Below are 21,996 nucleotides of genomic sequence, written 5' to 3'. Positions count from 1 at the left end.
AAGTCCAAAGAGCCCCGAGTGACCTTTGCTTTTCTTGTTCCCAGAATTCTCAGCCTCAGCCCAACTGCCAACTCTCCTGGGTCCTCAGAGTTCCATCAAATGCAGTCTTGCTTGGCCCCTTAGTCTGTTACAATATATACACATATTTAATATACACACATAATATAAAACATATAATATATACTATACACATATAACACACACTGATATATAATATCTACACACATATATGCATAACCTGTTATATACACACATGTGTTATGGTAAATTAATAAATAACTCTGTGGGTTAACTAAAAGAATAACAAAACTAGTGACAGATAACTCCAGGGTGGTTTGGTAAGGAGAGGAATGGGAATGGAGGAGAGAGGAGAAACCACCAGGAAAAGCTGCTCGGGTTATCTCATTGGGTTCTCATTGTCAAGATGCCAGGTTTGTCTGGGCAAGGAGAAGAACAAGGAAGGTCTGTATAAAAGGGTTTTAATAACAAACTAGGATAGGGAGTAAAGGGAAGTAAGAAAAACTGCGACTTAAGTCTAAAGGTAACTGTCAGGGAATGGAGGGATGGTGATGATGACTCTGAACACTAAATCTACCAGCAGATTGCCTATGGCAAAGTTGGCTTGTCAGGGGTAAGGGTGTCTCACTAAGCTGTCCTTGCCTTATCTCTAGATGTCTCTGGTCCCAGGAAACTCTGGTTTCACAACCAGATATAATCCAAGTGGGAAGTCAGGGAGATGGGATTAATCTGTGTGTCCACCAGTACAGACCAAAATCCTGCAACTTCACTATTCTTGAATGAAGATCTTGTATTTGAGTCCAAGGAACAAATCCAAAGTACGAGATCCTAAACACCACACGGGCTCACCCAGACAGCTGTTTATCAAGCCAACAACTGCCAACAACTGCCAATTCCAGAGTCACTGTGTGCAAGTTCCCTATGTGGCAGGATTCCAAGTTTGGAATTCCAAGCTCTTGCCAGCTTGCCAGCTAAGTCTGCTGTTTGCTAACTAAATCTCTAATCTATATTTTCTCTATAACACATATAATATACACAGGTATCTAATATATACACACATCTAATATAAGCACATAATAAATAAACACATAATAAAATAAATGATATGTACATGCATACATATAATATATGCAGGTATCTAATATATACATACATATAACATGTACATATATAATATATACACATAATCTATAAACATATACTATATACTAAATACAAATACACATTTAATATACAGACATATAATATACATGCATATAATACACACATGTCTAATATAGACACATAATACATAAACACAATATATTGTATATATAATCACATATATACATAGATAGCTAATATATACATGTGTAATATACACATATAATGTATCATATGCATACGTGTCATATACACACAATATATAAGCCTATCATAATATATAGATTTCTAATACACATATACACACATATCCAATACACACACACACACACACACATATATATATATGATATATATATTCTATATATATAATTGGTGCTTAACAAATACCTATTGATGGGACTTGAACCAGTCCCCACCTTGGGGAATCTCTTTTCTCAAGGGAAATGATATGTGCAAATAGAAATATACAAAATAAATATAACAATTTTGGTGGAGGGACCCAGTACTAACATATGAGAATTGGTTGAGGATCTGGGGCTGTTTTGAAGATGAAAGTGATATGATAGCTGACTTTGAGTTTAGAAAAGATTGGGAAGAGAAGACTTTTTCCACTTGTCCTTCTAGTCTGTACAACGAAGGCTAGTGAGTAGAAGCTTCAAATAGGCAAAATCAGGCTTCCAATTGGCTATGTCTACAAGTAGCACGGACTGAGTCAAGAGTTCATGGTATCCTCTTGTTGGTCTTCAAGCACTAAGCACTGGTCAAGTGTGCTAGAGAGGAAATATTTATCTAGGTGGGGGTTGGATTAGATCACCCCTGAGGTTCCTTCCAACTTTGAAATTCTCTAAGTCTGTGGGCTTCCAGTCCAGGATCCTCTAAGTAGGTCACAAGCAGGGGCTAGCAACTTATGTGATTGATATTCAAGAAATATGTATCAAAGTACCTACTCCATGGTAATCAGGGCAGCTAGGGTGCTTAGTGGATAGAATGCCAGGTCTGAAGTCAGTTGAAATCCAGCCTCAGACACTTTATAACTGTGTGACCCTAGGTAAGTCACTTAACCCTATTGGCCTCAGTTCCTCCAGTATCTTTGCCAAGAAAGCCCCAAGTGAGGTCACAAAGAGTTAGACATGATTGAAGTGACTAAACAACAATGTTCAATTCATTGTGCTAGGAGTAGGGGAAGATACAGAAAAAAAAAATGAGACAAAGTCTTGATCCTAAGAAGCTCATTTAGTATAGTTTTTGGATTAGTTTTATTGTATTTAATCTCAAAAGTATTACTTATTATAAAGCAGTGGTTCCCAAACTTTTTTGGCCTACCGCCCCCTTTCCAGAAAAAAATATTACTTAGCCCTCTGGAAATTAATTTTTTTAAAATTGTAATAGCAATTAATAGGAAAGATAAATGCATCTGTGGCCATTACCACTTTCCTGGATCGCTGCAACACCCACCAGGGGGCGGTAGCACCCACTTTGCAAATCACTGTTATAAGGTATATACTGTATCTCTCTAAATCTAAATTTACCATATATAAAATTATTTTGTTAACTATTCATCTTTTTTTAAAAAACCCTTACCTTTCAGTGGAATTGCTTTTTGGCTCTAGGAGGCCACATAAAGTAATTGGGGAGAAGGGGAAGGAGGGAGGACTTGACTTCTAGTTCATTTTTTATTTTTAAAACCCTTATCCTCTTAGAATCAATATGAAGTCTCTGTTTCAAAGCAGAAGATGGGTAAGAGATAGGCAATAGGGGTTAAGTGGCTCGCTGAGAATCACACAGCTAGGAAGTGTCTGTGGTCACATTTGAACTTAGGACTTTCCGTCTCTGGCCTGGCTTTCTATCCACTGAGCTTACCTGGGTGCCCCTTAGTCTTCTTTAAATGAAAAGATCCTTTACGAATTTCTCAGTATTATTACTAGCCCTGTGGCTAGTGTAATTTAATGAAGATGTTATCCTTTTTGTGTATGTGTCACAGAAAACTGGTACCTTCCCTCTAAGAGATGGCTCCTCATTTCCTGCGCAGCATTCCTTGTACTTGGCAGTATCGCAGCAGTGCTGAGTCTTTTGATAACCTTTGGTATACCTGTGAAACCTACAAGTATGTACCTCCTATAGCATGATTGAAGAGCTGAATGATCGGGGTTACCAAAGTCCAAACCGTGGCTCTTTGCTTTCTTTCAAATAGTCTGGGGAGTAGGTAACAAGATAGGAGGAGGTGGAGCAATGGATAGATGATAGCCTGGAGTCAAAAAGACATCTTCCTGAGTTCAAATTCTCTCAGATACTAGCTGTGTGACCCGGGACAAGTCGCTTATCCTGGTTTGCCTCAGTGTCCTCATCTGTCAAATGAGCTAGAGAAGGAAATGGTGGACCACTCCAGTATCTTTGCCAAGAAAACTCCAAATGGGGTCACAAAAAAAGTCAGACATGAAATGGCTGAACAACAAAAACAATGAAGAAATATATACTGAGGCTGAGATGGTAAATTTTCAAAATCTTAGAAAGTAATCTATTTTAACATACAGCCTATGGAGAGACTGTTCCATGTGTCCTGAGGCAAATGACTCAATCCCCTCTCCATCTAAAACCCTTGAGGTATGTCTGAGAAGATAGTGTAGATTTTCTCAGCAACTATTTAAAGGCATGTCCTTTGATATGATCCCAGGAGCTCATCATTTGCTCCATTTGGGAAGGGAATAAGCATTTATATAGTGCCTATGTACTATTTTTATAAATATTTTCTCATTTGATTTTCATAACTCTGAGGAAGCAGGGACAATCATTATCCCCATTCTACAGTTGAGAAAATTGAGGCAAGCAGAAGTTAAATGATTTGCTTGACTGATCACATAGTTTCAATTCTAAGGGAAGATTTGAAACCAAGCATTCCTGACTCCAAGTCTACATTCTATCCTCTGTAACCAGGGGTCACCACATTTTCACTCAGTGTTACTCAGTTCTCTCTTGTCAAGGAACGATTCTATATGCACATAACTAAATGCTAGAAGATTAATCCAATCTAATTTATTAACATAAATCAACTAAAAGTTTACAAAAAAAAATTTTAAAGGGGCAATTTCTTTTTTATGGGCTGCTAATTTACCAAGCTGCAATATCTGATCAGAAAATAAGCATCTTGTTCAGTCAGCAAACCCATGGTTGCAGGTAAACCCCCTCATATTTTTAGATTTCCCATAAAGTCTTGCAAAGACTTTTCAGAATATTTTTATCTTCTAGGATTGCTTCTCAAGCACTTCCAGGGTTTAAGCAATGCTTTTCCTTATAATTATATCAAGGAGAATTCAAAAGGTTTCTTATAGTCCTATGTAGGCATAGATGACTGTATACCACGGTCACTGAAGTTCAGTCCTTTGTGACTTGTGGGCTGCTTTCTGCATATAGAGCTAATGCTAAAGGAGCCTGCTTAAAACAGTATACAGATCTTTAATATTATGAAAGACTGGTTCAAAGATTATTATGTTAAAGTACTTGTATCTCTAATAATCAACTGATCAATGAACAAGTATTCAACAAGTTTTAAGTGCCCAATCATTGTGATAGGCACATACCAATACAACAATATTAATAATAGTTGGATAATTTTATGGTCCTGTCTCTATAGTGGAAATAAGCTGCTTGTGGCCCAGGAAATCCAAACTGTGGTACCATCTCTTAAATGTCAGATGAATCTGGAATCAAACCACTCAAAGGCAGAAAACAAATCTTCACCAAATCTCTACAAATCTTGAACCAAGTATCCTGAATATTATTAATATGATTACCACCATACATTGTCCTATAAGTATTTCAAGACAGCAGTATTTTAGTTTCTTCCTGTGAACACTTGAAAATAGCTTAAATGTCAAAGTACTTTATCTTCACAGTATCATTTCCAAGTTTGGTATTTTTACCTCTTTTATGGATAAAGAAAGACATGTTAAGAGTGACATGGACTGGCATATATTGGGTAGCTAGTTAGTAGTAAAACCCAAACTTCATCACCCAGGACTCTTAAGCTCCCAGCTCAGATTCAAATATATTTAACAAAGAAAAGAGAATATCTTCTGTTCCAAGTACAATCGGAGATATGCAAACTAAAATCAAAACAAAAAGCATGTCCCAGAAGACCAGTGAGAGCACAGTGAAATCAAAAGGGAAAAAGAGAAATTAAAAATATAATTATCCCCCTTCCACGTTGCAGAGGTTAGGAGAACAATGCCCCCATGACCTGGAAAAGCCATGCAAAATTTTTAGCACTTACTTCATTCCAGAAAAGTCTGGGTGTTTTGTTTTTCCATTTACAGAATATATAATAAAGTACCTTATTGCAAATTTTGGGCTAAGTATGCACTTCTGAGTTTCTAAATTCTTCTGTTATTTCTGGCCTTCACATCTGTGGCTTCTGCAAAACTCCCCCCAAATTCCTATTTAGTTTCTTATGCTGACCCACAATATATCCAAACTGTAATGAGGAAGGCTAAGATGTGGACAGGATATAAGCTGTATAATGGGAAGCAATGTGGTAGCATTAGAACAGTGGCTTTGGAATCCAAGGACCTAGATCTTGCCTATGTCCATCATTATGTGACTTTTGGCAAATTATTTAACCTCCTTGGCCCCATCGGTTTGGAAATGATACATACCCCTTTCAGTTCTAGAACTATGACCCTATAATCCTAAGCAGGTGTGTGTGTGGGGGGGTATACCTATATGTGTGCACATAAAGTTGCCAGGAAATGAATCAGGTACTGCACACAGGTAGCAGTACCATAGGTTCACAGACATATGTGTAGATGCATAGTTACTCAAAGATGTTACTAATAATGCATTTTTACAACTCCTCTAGGCTCATCATATCGGCAGTGTAAAATGGCTTCAAAGCAGCTTGGCTTTTTGTGTGATGATCTCACCACCTGCATACCACCGTCCCTGCTTTGCAATAGAAAGCTAGATTGCAGTCATGGAGAAGATGAATCCAAAGCATATTGTGGTGAGGATACAAAATCCTAGGTTGATATGTATTTGCTATTAATCTCTAGGACCTTACTAACTGTATAATTTTCATCCCGTCTTTTCCTGAAATAGGTCAAATACCCAGCAGTCTACCTCAAAATTTGATATTTAAGTGTCCTAACTGGAAGACATGGACTTATATAGACAAAGTCTGCGACATGAGGAATGACTGTGGAGACTGTTCAGATGAATCAGGTACTTAAGAAAGATGCTTAATTACCATTAATGGGCTAGCAGAACTCCAACACACCCTAGAATCCAAGTCAAACCAATCATTTCTCATACAACTCAATGCAGGTGAACAGACAAACCAAGTTAAATTATCTAGCCAAGAAGCAGGTTCAGCAAGTTTTAGTTAAGAGACCAGGGCAAAGGCTGGATGAGAGCCCAAAACTGAGTGAGGCCCTCCTCTTTTTTTAAACCTTAATTCAAGATAATGTCTCAATTTATAGTTTCATTTTAGGTAAAGGTCAAAAATTTCACATACTTTGGGTTCCATCTTCTTAATACTCCTTTTCTTCTCTAACCTTCCCTACAAAGATTATTAAATGTTTGCTGATGAGTGGAAACTTTTATCTCCTCCAGAAAGTTATTAAAAAAACCACATTTTGTAAAGTCAAAATTGGTTCATCTTGGCCTTTGCTGCCATCATGCTATCATCAGTGTTGGCAAACAAGTTGGAGGTCACATCTGAACCCAGGTCCCCCGACTCCAGGCCTGGTGTTTTATCTACCATGCTAAAACCAGCTGCCCATGTCTGCTCATCTTTCTATGTCTATTTAAAATATACGTGGTGGTTTTTCCTTGTTTGTATAAATCAAGATACTATTTTTAGGTTGAATTATGTTCCTCAATTTGCTCTTTGTTCAGAGCACCAATTATTTCACACAAACATGTATAATACTTAGCAGACAGTTGCAATTATCTTCATTTTTATAAAAACACCCTAAATCTCTCAGATATTTCTTTTCCAGTTGTAGCTAAGCCTGAGTTCAAGTAGTAGAGCTCTATTCAAACACTGGACAAACATTTTAAAATAACCAATTATCTACAGGTCTGCAGTGCTCAACTTGTTCTGGCTGGAGATGCAATACTGTTTTCTTTGCTGATTGTGACTGCATTCCCAGAGCACGCTGCAAAGATGGTGTACAAGACTGTGCTGACTGGAGCGATGAAAACACATGTGTACAGACTAATTTCACCAATCTATGATTTCTAGAAAATTATACAAGTTTCCAAGTTCATAAGATTTTAAAATGAAAGATGTACATGGTTACAAGATTTCCTGAACAAATCTTGTTCAATACTAATTCAGTTCAATACTAATACAGAAGTCTGTTTTTAACTCCCACGTCACCTCAAAAACCTTTGATGAAAGCAGTCATACAGTATAGATTCCAGCACCAATATTTAGCCATTAGCAAGAGTATTCTTCTACTGAGAAGTAAACAGGTCCATCCAATTCCATGTACTGTCTGGCTAACTCAGATGTGAAGGCCAGAAATAACAGAAGAATTTAGAAACTCAGAAGTGCATACTTAGCCCAAAATTTGCAATAAGGTACTTACCATTTACTGTTGAGAGACAACAAATGTCCTAGATTCAAAGGGCTCTCCTAAAATGAAAGGAACTTTAAGCGATTATTAGTACAATTCCCTAACTAGAAACTAGGAATAAAATCCAAGTAAGGTATGGTTGTGTGCTGAACACAAGATAGTAACAAGAACCGAGTTGAACCTAGGGCTCCTCTATCTTGAACTCCAAACCTTATCTGTGTCCAATTAACCTGTTTTATCTTGAATTCCTACTAATTCAGTAAAAGCCTTCTGAAGACATGTATATTCAAGTTTTTAAGTTATCTATAATGCCTTGGAAAAAAGCTAACTGGATTTTTATTTAAAAAGGTATAGAAGTCTGGATAGCTTGAGTGTACTGCTTATATTTGGGCAGCCATTTGTTAACTATCCTGTAGCAGTTTGTCACAAGACAAAATGGGTCAAGAATTAAATTCAATAGCCCTATATTTCACTACGTAATATTTATTCTGCTCTTAGACATTTAAAGATAGGAGTAAAGGTTTGCAAGTAGCTAGCAAATGGCCTTATTTATTTAAATTGCAGGAGGGCAATCAAACATCTTAACTGGTATTCTACATATGTGACTAAACAACACAAAATAAGACACAAGACCCATTCTAAATTTAACGGAATCTGACATTTTGATACCTACTAATTTGGGAGCTAAATCTGTTGGGATAATTACTGCTTTAGGGTCAAGAATAGGTAGCAGTTTGCAGAAGATACTCAAATATTTGCTGACTGAAGTAGACAGGCAAGTTATGGCAGGAAGCTATTTTTTATCTTACCCCTTTAATACCTTTAGATTTTTAGGAGCTAATCTCCCCCCTAACCTTGCTATATTCAATTTGCAAATTCTATTTCTAGCAGAGGAATAATTTTTAAAAGCCCATATTTCCACAAATTATAAAGCATCAAGTAATTTACAGCTTACCAGAGACAAGCTATACTTTAAAACAACTGAAAACAAAGGATAGGTCCTCTGGATTATAAAATAACCCCCCTTTATTTTCCAAACTTTAAGCCAAAAAAACTCACTCAACAGTAAATACAAAAATTCATAGATTAAGACATTTACAAACAAGGATCTGGAATGTTTATGAACTACTTAGTGTTTAAAAAGATTGAGTGGTTCTGAATGTGAATAATCTACCAAAAGTGTCACTTTCCTGAAAAATTATATATCTATCCATTAAATTATTGTAACAGAAAAATAGATCCAGATCTTCGATTTCAAGTATCCCTATTAACAGTCATTTGAAGTTCAACAGGAAATAAGTTTTAAAAGCTACCAGGCTGGTAAAGAACATTAGAAAAGATAAAACCTTAAAAGTCTTAATTTATGAAATCTGCTCAAAATGTGAGCAAACTACTTTGCAATGAAATGGACCACATAGGGAATGATTCTTTATGAACCTTTCCAAAAGAATTTTGTGTTCTTTCCAGAAGTGTATATTGAATATACTTATTTCTATACACTAAATCACCACCAAAAGATAAATGTGACCTAAAACTATTTTGTTTTAATTGCTTCAAAGGAAAAAGTAATGCCTCACTACAAACTTTAAATCAACATATTTTTCCTTCCATCTTCACATAAAATCACTCCAACAAGTTAATTCTACTTAAATCTAGAGGCATTAAAAAAAAATCTCTTTAACTTTGTTTAAAGAAATATTAGAATAGAATTAATTAAATTTATAAAGAACATAGTTATATTGCATTACTTTAAAAAATCTATTTTGGGGGGCAGCTGGGTAGCTCAGTGGATTGAGAGCCAGGCCTAGAGATGGGAGGTCCTAGGTTCAAATCTGGCCTCAGACACTTCCAAGCTGTGTGACCCTGGGCAAGTCACTTGACCCCCATTGCCTACCCTTACCACTCTTCTGCCTTGGAGTCAATACACAGTATTGACTCTAAGATAGAAGGTAAGGGTTTAACCAAAAAAAAAAAAAAAAAAAAAAAAAAACAAACCAACTATCTTGCTTTCAGAAACAAATCGCACAACCAATAAAATCAAGTCAACTGTATACTAGGTAAAGATTTTATTAACCTTTTTTCCAAACTTTAATTCCAGGCTTGTTCAGCATAGTTAGGCTGCAAAGAATGAATTGTGTATAAGCAATAAATGAAAAGAGCTGCAATGTCCAACGGGCTTCAAAATATTAGAGATCTAATTCTCTAGATCCGTAAACAAAAACAAGAAAAGAAAAGGAAAAGGAAAAAGAAAAAAGCAGTCACACGATATAAAATAGCAGCTCCATATAACTTTCAAGTTTTAACTTTCAGAAGTTGATACTCAATTCAATTTGCCTCGTTCTTAGAAGCCTCATCAAAATTCTCGACGAGATCTAGGGGAAAAAAAAACAGATGGTTATGAAAAAAGAATTTTTAAGTTTTATGAAATACTAAGAAATAATTTCAAAGCATAGCTGATAAAATTAATCTTAAAATAACTTAAAAGAAGACACAAAATAAAACATTACAACCAACTTAGCATTATTCATCCTTATTTTAGTCTATTTGGGAACAGGCATAAAACATGGAAATGCTGGTAAAATGTTGCCAACAATGGAAATATTCCAACTCAAGAAACTGCTACTCTACAAAAGTTCTGATTGGGCAATACGCTAGTTACTATAAAGGAAACTGCTAGGTATACAAGTTAAAAAAAATTTTTTTTTTTAAACATCCAAAAACGTCTTAGTCACTGAAATTACCTGTGCAAAGGATATCATTAGTAATGAATGATCTGTTACAATTCTAAAGTTCTCAGAATCTGGTTTAGGGACCACTGGGGGCATTTAGACTATTGTCTTGCAATATTAATGTACTAACAAGAATATTTTATTTTTGAAAGAGTTACTTATGAAATTTAATACAATGAATGTAATGTATTATTGATATTGCTAAAAAGAAACTCATTCTTTCAATTTATTCCATGATAGTTTTAATTTGTTTGTCCTAATAACCCACAGAATAATTCACAAGGATATGCCTTATGGGAGCAATATGATGAAAAATATAGAAGTACAAACAGTACTTTTAATTTTATTTAGCTAAAGAAATGGTTTATTATAGCCTTTTACATTATGTCAATAAACCATACAATGTTCAACAAGTACAGTCTTACCTGGGACTTCGTCATCATCATCTTCCCCAGTAGCAAGTGGTGCTTTTCCATCAACAGCTATAATATATGCAAAATAAATGTTATCTATGTTTTCTCAAAGTCTTCCTTCAACAAAAAATGCAGTACTAGCAACAAATAAAAAAGTAGTTCAAGGTATTCACCCATTTCCTGTGAATTATAGAAACTAATAGTATCCCACTACATTCAGTGGGCATGCTATAAGAAATCTCAATTGATAATTACCACCAAGTCCCTACAAATTGCAACAGTGATATTACTTGAGGTTTCACCTATATTAACCGTTATTAAATATACCTACAGTTAGTGATTTTAAACATGTAAAACAATTTTTTTTCACTTAATTCATATCCAAATGAACAAGAATATGAAAAACAAAAGATTCTATCAAAGCTAAATTAAGCAGAAACATGGCAAAGTAAAAAGAAGCAACTTTAATATCATGGAGAAAGGAGTTGAAGGAAATTATTTCAAATCAATTTTTTCTGGGAAAACAGATCCCTGCCTTGAAAATAAGAAATATATTTGTATTGGTTTGAGTAAATTTTAAAAAAGGTATATTATCAAATCACCATTATCCACATTCACAATAACTACCCTAATAGCAACTTACGCTGTTTGGGCAGAGCCTCTGCCAGTCTTCTTAAGCTAGTCAGACTGTCAGCTCCAAGCTGGTTTAAGATGCTGGGGAGCATTTCTGTTAGCTGCTTTGTCTCAGCATGGCCTGTAATTGTGAAAGTGTTTGCTGCCAATGATGCCTGAACTTTAGGATTGTTAAAGTGGATCACTGTTCCCTGGTTGGTAAACATATTCACCTGTAAAAAATTTAAGGGGAAAAAGTTAGGAAAGCCTAATTTAAGACATTAAATATTTTATTAACAAAACCAAACCCTAAGCTTAAGATACCTCTTACAACAGATGGGCAACCTAAGATAAGGAATTTCCTTGTTACACTTAAATCAGAAAACAAATTCAATAGTCACTACCTTACATTCAACATATGCAAAATTTTTCCTAGGCTGAAATAGTTAAAATAAATCTAAGAACTTTTAGTGGGAATCTTTGAAGTTTTCTCTGTACCCCAATGAGTGCTATTTTATACCACCACCGATATATTACAACCAAATCCCACTGATGTGAGCATATGCACTTTGCTCTAAATATCTGGCTTATAAATCATTTCCTATGAAACAAACTTTCTCTACCAACAATTCTACCTATCATATACTCAAGAAACCATTTAAACATATGAAGGGGCCATGCCTATCATAATCTGTAAGAGTAAAATTGATGCCAACAACTTTTTTCCCCTCAAGAGCTCTATGCACAAAATTCTGACAGACGGGGGAATAGAGTTCTTATGCTACCCCAGAAAAGCAGTTCAAGTGACAATGGAAGAGTAAGGTTAGAATATAAGGGGATTTACAGATAGGAACTAAGATGTTTTAAGGCATTTTATAACCATAAAATTACACCAAGTTTGACACCTAAGTGCAAATTATTATTATTATTAAACTAAACCCAACTAGATGTCTAAAAGTCATTGGAAGGCATTCAACCTGCTTCAAGCTTTTTGGCAAACAGAAAAGATGAAAAGTAACTACAATTTAAACACTTTAATACTCATTTGTCTAGATTCTTATTCCCCCTCCCCCCAAATTTCCCAAGGGTAAACAGTACTCAATTAGTAGCAAATGCTCACTACAATAACAAGTCATGGCATCTTCTATACTATGAAGTTTCTCTGAGAGTAGGAAACTGTTAAGCAAAACATAAAATGAACAGGATACAATATCTAGGATTTCCTTTCTTTAACTACTATTCAGCAATTTTCTTTTTCTTAAACTGGAAAGAATGTTAACATTTTAGTACAGCATTTCCATAGTGTACAAAAAAAAAAAAACAAAAAAAAAAACACCAAGTAGAAAATTAAAACATCAGCCAGAAAGACAAGTCAATATCAGCACACTAATATGTGGTTATCTCAATTCTGCATTAAATATCCCCTGAAAAGACTATGTTCTCAGTGGAGAAATTATTCTCTCTTGTGTAGCTTTTAAGAGCAAAACCTATTACTCTATGTAGCTGGCTGAAACCCCCCCCATTCCTAAAGAAAGTAAGACAGTAAGAAATTTACAAGGAACTCTATCTTCTTTCTCTTTTTAAAGGAAAACAAGTCAACATTTAACAAAATTACCTCTTCAATACCAGAGATATTGTTTACTCCTAGTTTCTTTAAGGAAAATTGAAGTTTCTTATCATCTGCTGTAGCTGTTCTATGAACCACCTTCTTCTTTCTCCGAGCAGTTCCCTAGAAGGGGGAAAAAAGAGAAGATGCAATCATTAAAGTCATTTTCAAGTTAAGTTTTTTCTTTCTGACCTTTCTCTGGACCCTTTCCAACAAAATAATCATAATAAGATATCAATGTACTAAGGTGGGATGGAGTTAAAGGATAACTATGATAAAGAAGATGCCATCTTGATTCATTTATTGGTAATAAGGATAAGCTTAGGATCAAAAGTCATATTTGGAAAAATTTTCAAAAGCGAATTTTATTCTATTCATCAGTACCATCCTGACCCCAGATAAAGACAAAATCATGAATATGGTCTAGGTCTAGGTGTTTGAATTTTTGCTTTCATCTGTCCATTTTGAATTATGTTTTAATAGGAGAAAGCAATGATCTAAATATCTAGCATCTCTGTGCATGGCACTGTGCTTTCCACAGGTCAACTGATTCTAAAGTTAGAAGAAATTGACCTTTTAATAGTACTTTTAAAAAAGGGAAGCATGTTCACAATGAATGGGAATACAAAAGAAACTTGTTAGCAAACACAAGAAACAAAGTTTTGAGTGAAAGCCAACTAGTTTGGAAAATATTTTATACTTCCAAAGACATTCAAACATTTTAAAACAAAGTATCAAACTCTAAAAATGTTTTATTTTCATATTCCCAATTTGTAAATATGCTTCTATGGAAGTACAATTACAAAAACCTACTTATACCAGGATATTATGACCAAGAGGCATGGTCACTTCAATTTCTTGCTTCACTTTTACTTGGCTAGTCTAGTATGTGGTCAATCTTCCAAAAATAAAACTTTTCTTAAAATAAGATGTGCGAATATCTTTGAGTAGTAACAAGATAACAAGGAAAGATGAGCTTGAAATAGGCAAGGTATTTTCTGCCTCTGGAAAGTTTTAGATATTGCAAAGTATTTAGGGGCTGGTCAGGGAATCCCAGTAAAAATGGAAAATTTTTGTCAGTAAGACCGGGCACTGGCATAACTACTATCTCTATGACAGGGCACTAACACAGCAAAAAGAGCCCTCCAAGTAGTCAGGTAGTTTAGAAAACCTGGCAGGAGACACAAAGCTTACACGAACAATTTCCAACAATTCCATTTAAATAGACCTTTTCCAAAATGGATCGCAAAGAATATAGTTTTTAAGCAAAAGTAGCATGTTTTTGCACTCATCGCAAGATTTCTGCCCTCAAGCCTCATCCAGTCAATAAAAAATTCTATTACCACCAAAATGACTAAATATGTTAGTAGGTTTTGTTTTTGAAAAAGAACTGGTATGTACAAAATTAGTTACCATTAGCACACTTCACCTTTCCTGTTATAACAGGTCAACATCTTCTAAAGGTCTGGAAATTCACTTTTTCAAATTGTATTTCACATCCATTTTTAAAAACCACATATAATTCAAAATGACATCAGTTACCCCAGTAAACACAATACTGAAAACCTTTAACCTTTCTAATGTCTCCTCCAAAGTTAAATAGTTTTACCCATCACTAGGGATTTACTCCTGAAAACACTGAAGGAATCATGGCATAAGAACACCCAACTTTGCTCCATAAGAAAATCTGATTAGTTTTCCCAGAGACTGAAAGCCACACCTAGCTTATAATATTGTTGCTAAAAGTGCAAAATGCAACCAATCTTTTATATGTAGGTGTAAACCTAAAAGAATACAAGTTTCAACATGCAAAGATCAAGATCAAATCACTGAATTCCAGGTCCAACAAACATTGCTTAAGACAGAAGTTATTAATGCTGTAAAAGACAACTGGATAGAGTGAACTTGTGATATAAAAAAATCCATTGTTTAATTTTAGAAATAAGCAGCATAATCATCCACTGAAGTCCTACTGTCATACTGTCAGCAGGAAACAAACCATGAGCCATTTTAAAACTTTCCCTCTAGATTTTAGTCCCGAAATTGAGTGTTTAAACAACCCATCAAAGTCCCCTCTTCCTCTGAATTCTACAAAGGCCAAAACAATAGAAAGACATTCTTTCAAGCATGGTTAAAAATATGCTATATGAAAAATGCAGAATAAAATGTCAAGAAAAAAGCAATTATCCTAATCAAATTAAACTCGAAAAATATGTTTAATTTAAAATTTCTCATGTTCTAGAAATATGTATTACCTTTACTACAATTCTTATTTTGGGAACTATGGCTAGTTAGAGAACTAAAAGATTATTATTAGAGCAAAACTATATATATGCAAAATATATGTGGATTTTTACCTATAATCTTATTATGGGCGAACTGTGGCCCCCTGAAATGTTCTAGCCAGCCCAGAGATATCATTCCTAATCTGACAAATACGTTGAGTAGGATACACTACAATGAAACTTCGAAAGTTGCCTTAGAAACAGACTGACAGATGAGCATTTCCTTTCCCTTGGCCCCCTCTTTAAAAAGTTTGCCCATTACTGGTGTAGGGTATTGCTATTAATAACGTAGTTCAGCAACTGCTCAACAAAATTAATAATCTTAAAGTTGTTTGCCTGTATGGGTCAGAGGTAAGACTTGAACCTAGCTCCTTCCTGACTTCAAGTTCTTGATCCACTAAAAAGATGCACAAAATAATATTAACAGTCTAAAAGGAGATAGCAGAGGAGTAAATGGATGTAATCTGTGTGCTATATTTGTGAATATAGGGAAATAAGCTCCAAATAATGTCACCTTAATGGATGACAAGAGTAGCCTAGGGCTGATAGAAATGGATGGATTTACTGGAACATTATAGATCTGAGTGTATTACATAGTTTACCCAAGGTTAAAAATTTTATTACATTGTGAACCTTGAAAATTTAAGTTCATCTACAAACCTGAATTTAAAATATCAAAGTTTAACCATTCTATGCAGTAGGTCGGGTTTTTCCCAGAATATTCTACTTCTCTATTTACCGACTTACTTATCCTTGGTTCTTCCCCCAAAATATAGTCCGCACATCTCAACTGGTATATCCCTCTCTCCTATCTTCAACAAACATTAAATATCCAAATATGTACTAGGTGCTGAAGAAAACACAAAGTATAGTCAAGAAAGGGTAGAGTGTCTGTCAAAGGCTTACAGGGTAGGGGAAAAGCTCTAACCACATACATTATATATTTTAGGGTTATCGAAACAAAGTGCGGTGTGAAGCTTGATTATGGGCCTATAAATTAACAAGCATTTATTAAGAGACTGCTGATTATGTATCAGGCAGGCTTTGTATTCCTGAAGAATTAGGGGGTGACCAAGGAAAGGCTGAAAAACTTATGCTTCCCAGCTATAAGATTTAGATTTGGACACTGCAGTGTCCCCTAAATTAAAAAAAAAAAAGTTACAAGCAAAAAATCCATTAAAGTGTGCAAAAGCACTACTAAATAAAGCCTTGACTTTTCAGAACAATATTACACTCATGAAAAAACTTACTTTCCCACCAATGCGCACTTGTGCCTGCAGCTTGGCAAGTTTCTCTTGGTTCATAATCGTTTCTTTCATCTGTAAGAGCAGAACAAGTGGTCAGCTGCGGCCTCTCACCCACTTAGTCCTGCCTTCAGTACACCTCGCCCCAGCTGCCGTTCCCCGCCCTCCTCCCCTCGGGAAGCCCAGCCAAGCCTCGCTCCCTCCTCCCCCCAAGGCTCAAGGGGGCCGACCTGACCATTCGTCTGGGCCGGCAGCCGGGCTCGCCTTCCCCCGAGTCCGGCGCAGCCCCGGAGTCGCAGCCATCTCACCGGGGAGTTCTTGGGGCCCGACCTGGCCCCCCCACCCCGCCCGGCCGCAGCAGGCCCCCAGTTGATTCCGCCGGCCCAGTAAAGGTAGGCCGTGGGTCACCTGCGGCTCCGGGTCTCCTCCAGCCGCACCGTGGTCTATGGGATGGGAGAACATGGCCCGGCCGCGCAGGGGAGCCTAGCCCCGCTCGGTCGCTCAGTCGCTCGGCCGCTCGGCCTGCCCGACTTCCCCGCTCCCTTCCCTTCTCCACTTCCTCCTTCCCCGCTCTGCCTCAGCCCTCGCTTCCGGGAGCTCTCCCCGGGGACCGCCGTCCGCCCAGACCCCGGCCCCGCGCCCTTTTGTACCTTGCCGGAACGGAAACAGAGCTGCGCAGATGACCGGGGGTGTTACTCGCGGGGTCGCAGGTAGAAGAGCCAAAGATAGGGGAACACACGCGGGATAGCAAGATGGCAGCCAGAGAGGAAGCCGGAAGTGACGCCTGGCCTCTTCCCTGCCAACCTCCGAGAGGAAGGAAACGGCTCCGCCCCGTGCTCTGCGGCGCGCGCACGCCTCTGCCTCCTCGACCCCTCCCGTCCTTGAATTAGAGGGGCTCCTAGTTTGTGACGTTTTCCCGACTCGACACTGCCCTAAGGTTGCTGGGGAGCATGTGGCTAGGGAGCCTTTGTCTTTACGCAGGCGCAGTCCCGAGAGATAGTTTGATCCCCTCCCCCTGCCCGCGTTCCCCATTCTGAATCTTCTCTCCTGGCTTGGTGAGACCTATCTTTTCCAGGACTTCTCGTTTCCGGGACCTGCGGGGCTACTGCTAGACACTTTTAAGATACCTATACCTAAACCATAAATTCTTAGGGTTTGGGGTTGTTTGTTTAAGGTACTGAAGCTCTTTGACGGTCTAGGAAAGTCTACCTTTTCGCAGAATAATCGTTTTACGTGCGTAAACTCAAATACATAGAATTATAAAGGAAGCGAATTATTATATGGAAATAAGAGTTCTTAAAAATACTTAAGTTCACAGGTTAAGAATCTCAACTCTAGCAAAATCAAATGGAGAACTGAGTCATTAGGCAACCCTCCTCCCCACCAAAAATTTTAAAATGGCATCAATGACCTAGACATTTTCCTCTAGTTTTTTCCTTGATTTGCCAAGTAAATTTACCCCTTGAAAATTTAATCAAGTTGGCCAGGTACCGAGAAGCAAATCTAGTAGAACTGAGGCAAAGGAGACAAAGAAAACAACCCCCTGAAATCATCTAATTGTAATCCAAAGAGATTTTTGTGCCTTAGAAGAAGAGGTGCCTGAGTTTGGAGATAAACTAAATCTATTTAACATTGAAATAAGGCCTAATAGCAGTAATCTTGACTATAAAATAAAAAATAGTAACAAAAAATAATATCAACCAAGTGTCTTGCTATCTTGACCGCAATATGTTAAGTCTTTTGAGGGCATGGCCAGGGGTCATTTTATCTTTTATTTTTCTCACTGTCTTCTAATGATCAGGGAATACAGAAGCTATAATGAATTGACTAAATGATTGGACTAAATTGAAATGCATATTAAAGTGTCATAACTAAATTGGGAAATTCCCTGAAATTAGGCAGAAACAATCCACTTAGGGTAAGTAGAAGATAAAAATTTTCCCATGTTAAGTTCCTTTCTTTTTTAATGGAAACCATAAAATCCTCTGTTAAATATTCTTCAAAGATAAATGGGGGTTAAAATTAGTAATGCTATATGCTCAGTGTGAAAAAATATTTTTATTTGTTGGACTGCTTTATCTACTAGTCCTCTGGACCCTCCATTCTCAGTGCATTCAATGCTTGGCTCACAGGTCTTCCTCTCCACTCCCAACTCCCTCCTTAATATTGGGGACATCAACATTGATGTTCTCAAAGACATCATTTTATAGATGGAGAAACTTGAGCTACTAAAGTGAAATGATTTGCTCAGGGTCATAGAGGTAATAAACTATAAGAGATGAGATTTGAAGTAGGTCCTATGAGACAGAAAAAGTCTTCTTGCCATTGTTCCACAGTGCTTCTTCCTAGACTAAAAACAAGTTCTTTCCCAAAGGATAATCCCTATAGTGATTCCAAAATGACCAAGAAAGAGTTTGGAATTCGATGCTGTTTCTAGAAACAGACTATCAGAGAAAAAGTGAGGCTCCAAGTAATAAGCCAAATCTTATTATTTTCACTTTATTCATTTTTCTGAATAAAATTGTTTTAAAAACATAACAGTCTTTAAAAGTGTTTAGGTATATAATTTATAGTTTATTCTTCCTTTCTCCATTTTTCTCCTGTCCCTAGAGTTTCATTCAGATTCTTCTATGCAAATAACATCCTCAAATCATACCCCAAACAAGCCAAATTCAGAGTTGTAACAGCTGTTTTTCTTTATTAACCTCTCTAATCATTGGATAGAGCCTGAGGAATAAAGTATATGGAGCTCCAAAATGCAAATCTAGTGGTAAGGAATAATGACAAATATTTTTCAGGCTCCTACAATTTTACATGAAGTGAAATTAAAATGTACTCACTTCTTGTTTTCTTCTAGTATGTAAGCTATTTTGTGCCTAGATCTGAAGAGATGAAAAGGGTAAAATTTGCATTAAGCCCTTGTTAAATTCCAACCACAATCTGTGTTTTTAAGTCTTTTTCGGGAGGCCAAATTTCAGACTTGAACTTTCATTACTGATTAGAACACATGAGAAATAACTGGGTGTATATATATATATATAAATATATATATATATATAATACTGACTAGAGAAACATAGTTGACTTTAAAATTTTATCATTAAAAGCAGCTTTCACAAATACAGAGTAACAGCTAAAGTGCAAATCAGAAAAACTCTGAATTATAGTCATTTTACTCTGAACTCTTTGTATAACTTTGGGCAGCTAACATAATTTTTTTTTTTAAACCATTACCTTCCGTCTTGGAGTCAATACTGTGTATTGGCTTCAAGGCAGAAGAGTGGTAAGGGCTAGGCAATGGGGGCTAAGTGACTTGCCCAGGGTCACACAGCTGGGAAGTGTCAGAGATCAAATTTGAACCTAGGACCTCCCATCTCTAGGCCTGGCTCTCAATCCACTGAGCTACCCAGCTGCCCCTAGCTAACATAATTTCGCTGGGCCTCCGTTTCCCCTTCTTTAAAATGAGTGGGATGGACTAGATGGTTTCTAAGGTTCCTTCCTTTTTCTGCAAAGCTCTGCAGAGCTGAAGTATCAGAGTGTTTGTATGTGTTTCTACTTTCTTCCTGTGGTACCTCCTTTAGCCTCATGTCCAGCTTCTTATCCTCATCAAATCTGTTATCTTCATTTTCATCCAAATCACAAACTGCCTTATCAGGATAAAATTAAAAGGAAAAGAGAGATGGGTCTAGAGTCAGCAAGAACTGAATTAAAATCTGGTCTCGTGTGCTTACTAGTTGTATGACCCTTGGCAAGTCACTTAATCTCTCTTTGCCTCAGTTTCTCAACTGTAAAATAAGGATCATAACCTTGCAGGGTTGTTGTGTGGATCAAATGAGATAAAACTCTATAAAGTTCTCAGCACAGTGCTTGGTACATAGTAAGCCCTTCATGAATGCTTGTTTCCTTACCCTCCCCCCCATTGTTCAATTTTCATTTTAACAACAAATAATTCCAACAACCATGTCCTCATAAGCACTCATAAAAAAAATGGTAGATTTGGAATCAGAGGACCTAGGTTCAACCTCTGCTGTGTCACTTACTAGCTATATAATCTTGAGGAAGTTAAGATATCAGTTTCTTCACCTGGAAAATGAAAAGACTAGACTAGACGATCTGTAAGGCTCCTTCTGGCCCACATATTCTCAGATTCAGTCCATTGTTTGGGAGTTCCATATTGTTACATAACTTCCAGAAACTACAAACAAATGTTAGGTATATGTTGCTGATGTAAGACCTATATATGTTCACATGAGATGTCTAAATTATATAAAGACAGCATAATAGAAGACATTAATCAATATAATCAGAGGTCTGGGCCAGTCCTCTCCATTAGAGATTTTTAATCCTGTCCTGAAGGAAACTGCATAAGACACCAAAAGGCAGGCCCCTCCCAAGAGACAGTTTATTCTCCATTCTTCAAGTAAGGAGTTTGAAAATAGAATTATACTATCTACCTCCCCTAAATATTGCTGGTTAGGGGCACATTTGTTCAAAACAAAAAGACACTAGCTTTCCTAGTTGCCATCCCTTAAAAAAAAGTAGGGTATAGGGGCATCTAGGTGGTTCAGTAGAGAGAGTCAGGCCTGGAGATGGGAAGTCTTGGGTTCAGACATGGCCTCAGATACTTCCTAATTGTGTGACCCTGGGAAAGTCACAAACCCAATTGCTTAGCCCTTACCACTGTTCTGCCTTGGAATCAATACTAAAATATTGATTCTAATGCAGATGGTAAGGACTAAAAAAACAAACAAAAAAGTGCCAAGCTCTAGGAGGCAACTAGGTGGTTCCATGGGTAGAACTGGGCCTAGAGTCACTAAGATCTAAGATCAAATTTGGCCTCAGATACTCACTAAGCTATGTGACCCTGAGCAAATCACTTAACATCTATTTGCTTTAATCCACTGGAGAATAAAATGGCAAACCATGCCAGTAACTTTGCCAAGAAAACCTCATATAGGGTCAAAAAGAAATGGACATGCACAACAACAATCCTCCCAAGTTTATACCTTCTGGCTTGACTCCTTTCTGTCAAATGATGGTTATACAAAAGACCCTCACAAACAGTAAACTAGTCAAGTGATCCCATTTATCCAAGCAAATAGTAAATCGATATCAGAGGAGTTCTATAAATTAGAATATACTAGAATATATACAAGTGTGAATGTTCTTTGATGAGAGCAAGATGAGACATTACTCAACCAAGATAAAGGCCTCATGAGAAAATTCTCTGAAGGTTCTAGGAGGGCAAGCTGAAAAGCAGGGACATGTTAAGGAGCTAGCTTTCCTGATATAGGGAACTATAGCTTCCAAAGCCTGGTACCACATGTTGTCATCTTTCACCTCACCAATTAGGAAAGTCTGGTTTAGG

At 36.8% G+C, this 21,996-nt stretch overlaps 2 protein-coding genes across 3 annotated transcripts; one reads left to right on the top strand and one right to left on the bottom strand.

Moving 5' to 3' along the window:
* Window positions 1-736: 736 nt before the first annotated feature.
* Window positions 737-7,395, top strand: LOC123251500 (low-density lipoprotein receptor class A domain-containing protein 1-like). Its single transcript, XM_044680769.1, has 5 exons — window positions 737-836; window positions 3,146-3,268; window positions 6,017-6,160; window positions 6,256-6,378; window positions 7,238-7,395. Exons 1-5 carry the CDS (start codon window positions 737-739, stop codon window positions 7,393-7,395), a joined length of 648 nt encoding a protein of 215 aa, XP_044536704.1.
* A 657-nt stretch (window positions 7,396-8,052) lies between these two features.
* On the bottom strand, window positions 8,053-17,412 carry BTF3 (basic transcription factor 3). Of its 2 annotated transcripts, none has more exons than XR_006505113.1 (6): window positions 16,635-16,703; window positions 13,109-13,222; window positions 11,525-11,726; window positions 10,894-10,950; window positions 9,827-10,111; window positions 8,053-8,063 (listed from the first exon to the last, which is right to left on the bottom strand). XR_006505113.1 is itself a non-coding variant. In XM_044657688.1 (6 exons), exons 2-6 carry the CDS (start codon window positions 16,701-16,703, stop codon window positions 10,065-10,067), a joined length of 489 nt encoding a protein of 162 aa, XP_044513623.1. In that variant the 5' UTR covers window positions 17,279-17,412; the 3' UTR covers window positions 9,791-10,064. The 2 variants fall into 2 exon arrangements, 1 of the variants encoding a protein (XP_044513623.1); XM_044657688.1 differs by lacking the exon at window positions 8,053-8,063 and adding an exon at window positions 17,279-17,412 and having other exon boundaries at window positions 9,791-10,111.
* Between the last annotated feature and the right edge of the window lie 4,584 nt (window positions 17,413-21,996).

The sequence above is a fragment of the Gracilinanus agilis genome, chromosome 1 (genome assembly GCF_016433145.1).
Source record: "Gracilinanus agilis isolate LMUSP501 chromosome 1, AgileGrace, whole genome shotgun sequence".
Lineage (NCBI taxonomy): Eukaryota > Metazoa > Chordata > Mammalia > Didelphimorphia > Didelphidae > Gracilinanus > Gracilinanus agilis.
This window is presented reverse-complemented; position numbering and strand designations above follow the sequence as displayed.

Coding starts and splice junctions, on each gene's coding strand:
- LOC123251500 (XM_044680769.1), top strand. CDS start 737: ATGGGATTAATCTGTGTGTCCACCAGTACAGACCAAAATCCTGCAACT. Junction 837..3,145: donor GTCCAAGGAACAAATCCAAA/GTACGAGATCCT, acceptor TATGTGTCACAG/AAAACTGGTACCTTCCCTCT. Junction 3,269..6,016: donor TATACCTGTGAAACCTACAA/GTATGTACCTCC, acceptor CAACTCCTCTAG/GCTCATCATATCGGCAGTGT.
- BTF3 (XM_044657688.1), bottom strand. CDS start 16,703: ATGAAAGAAACGATTATGAACCAAGAGAAACTTGCCAAGCTGCAGGCA. Junction 10,951..11,524: donor AGAGGCTCTGCCCAAACAGC/GTAAGTTGCTAT, acceptor CATATATTATAG/CTGTTGATGGAAAAGCACCA. Junction 10,112..10,893: donor TGATGATGACGAAGTCCCAG/GTAAGACTGTAC, acceptor TTTTTCCCCTAG/ATCTCGTCGAGAATTTTGAT.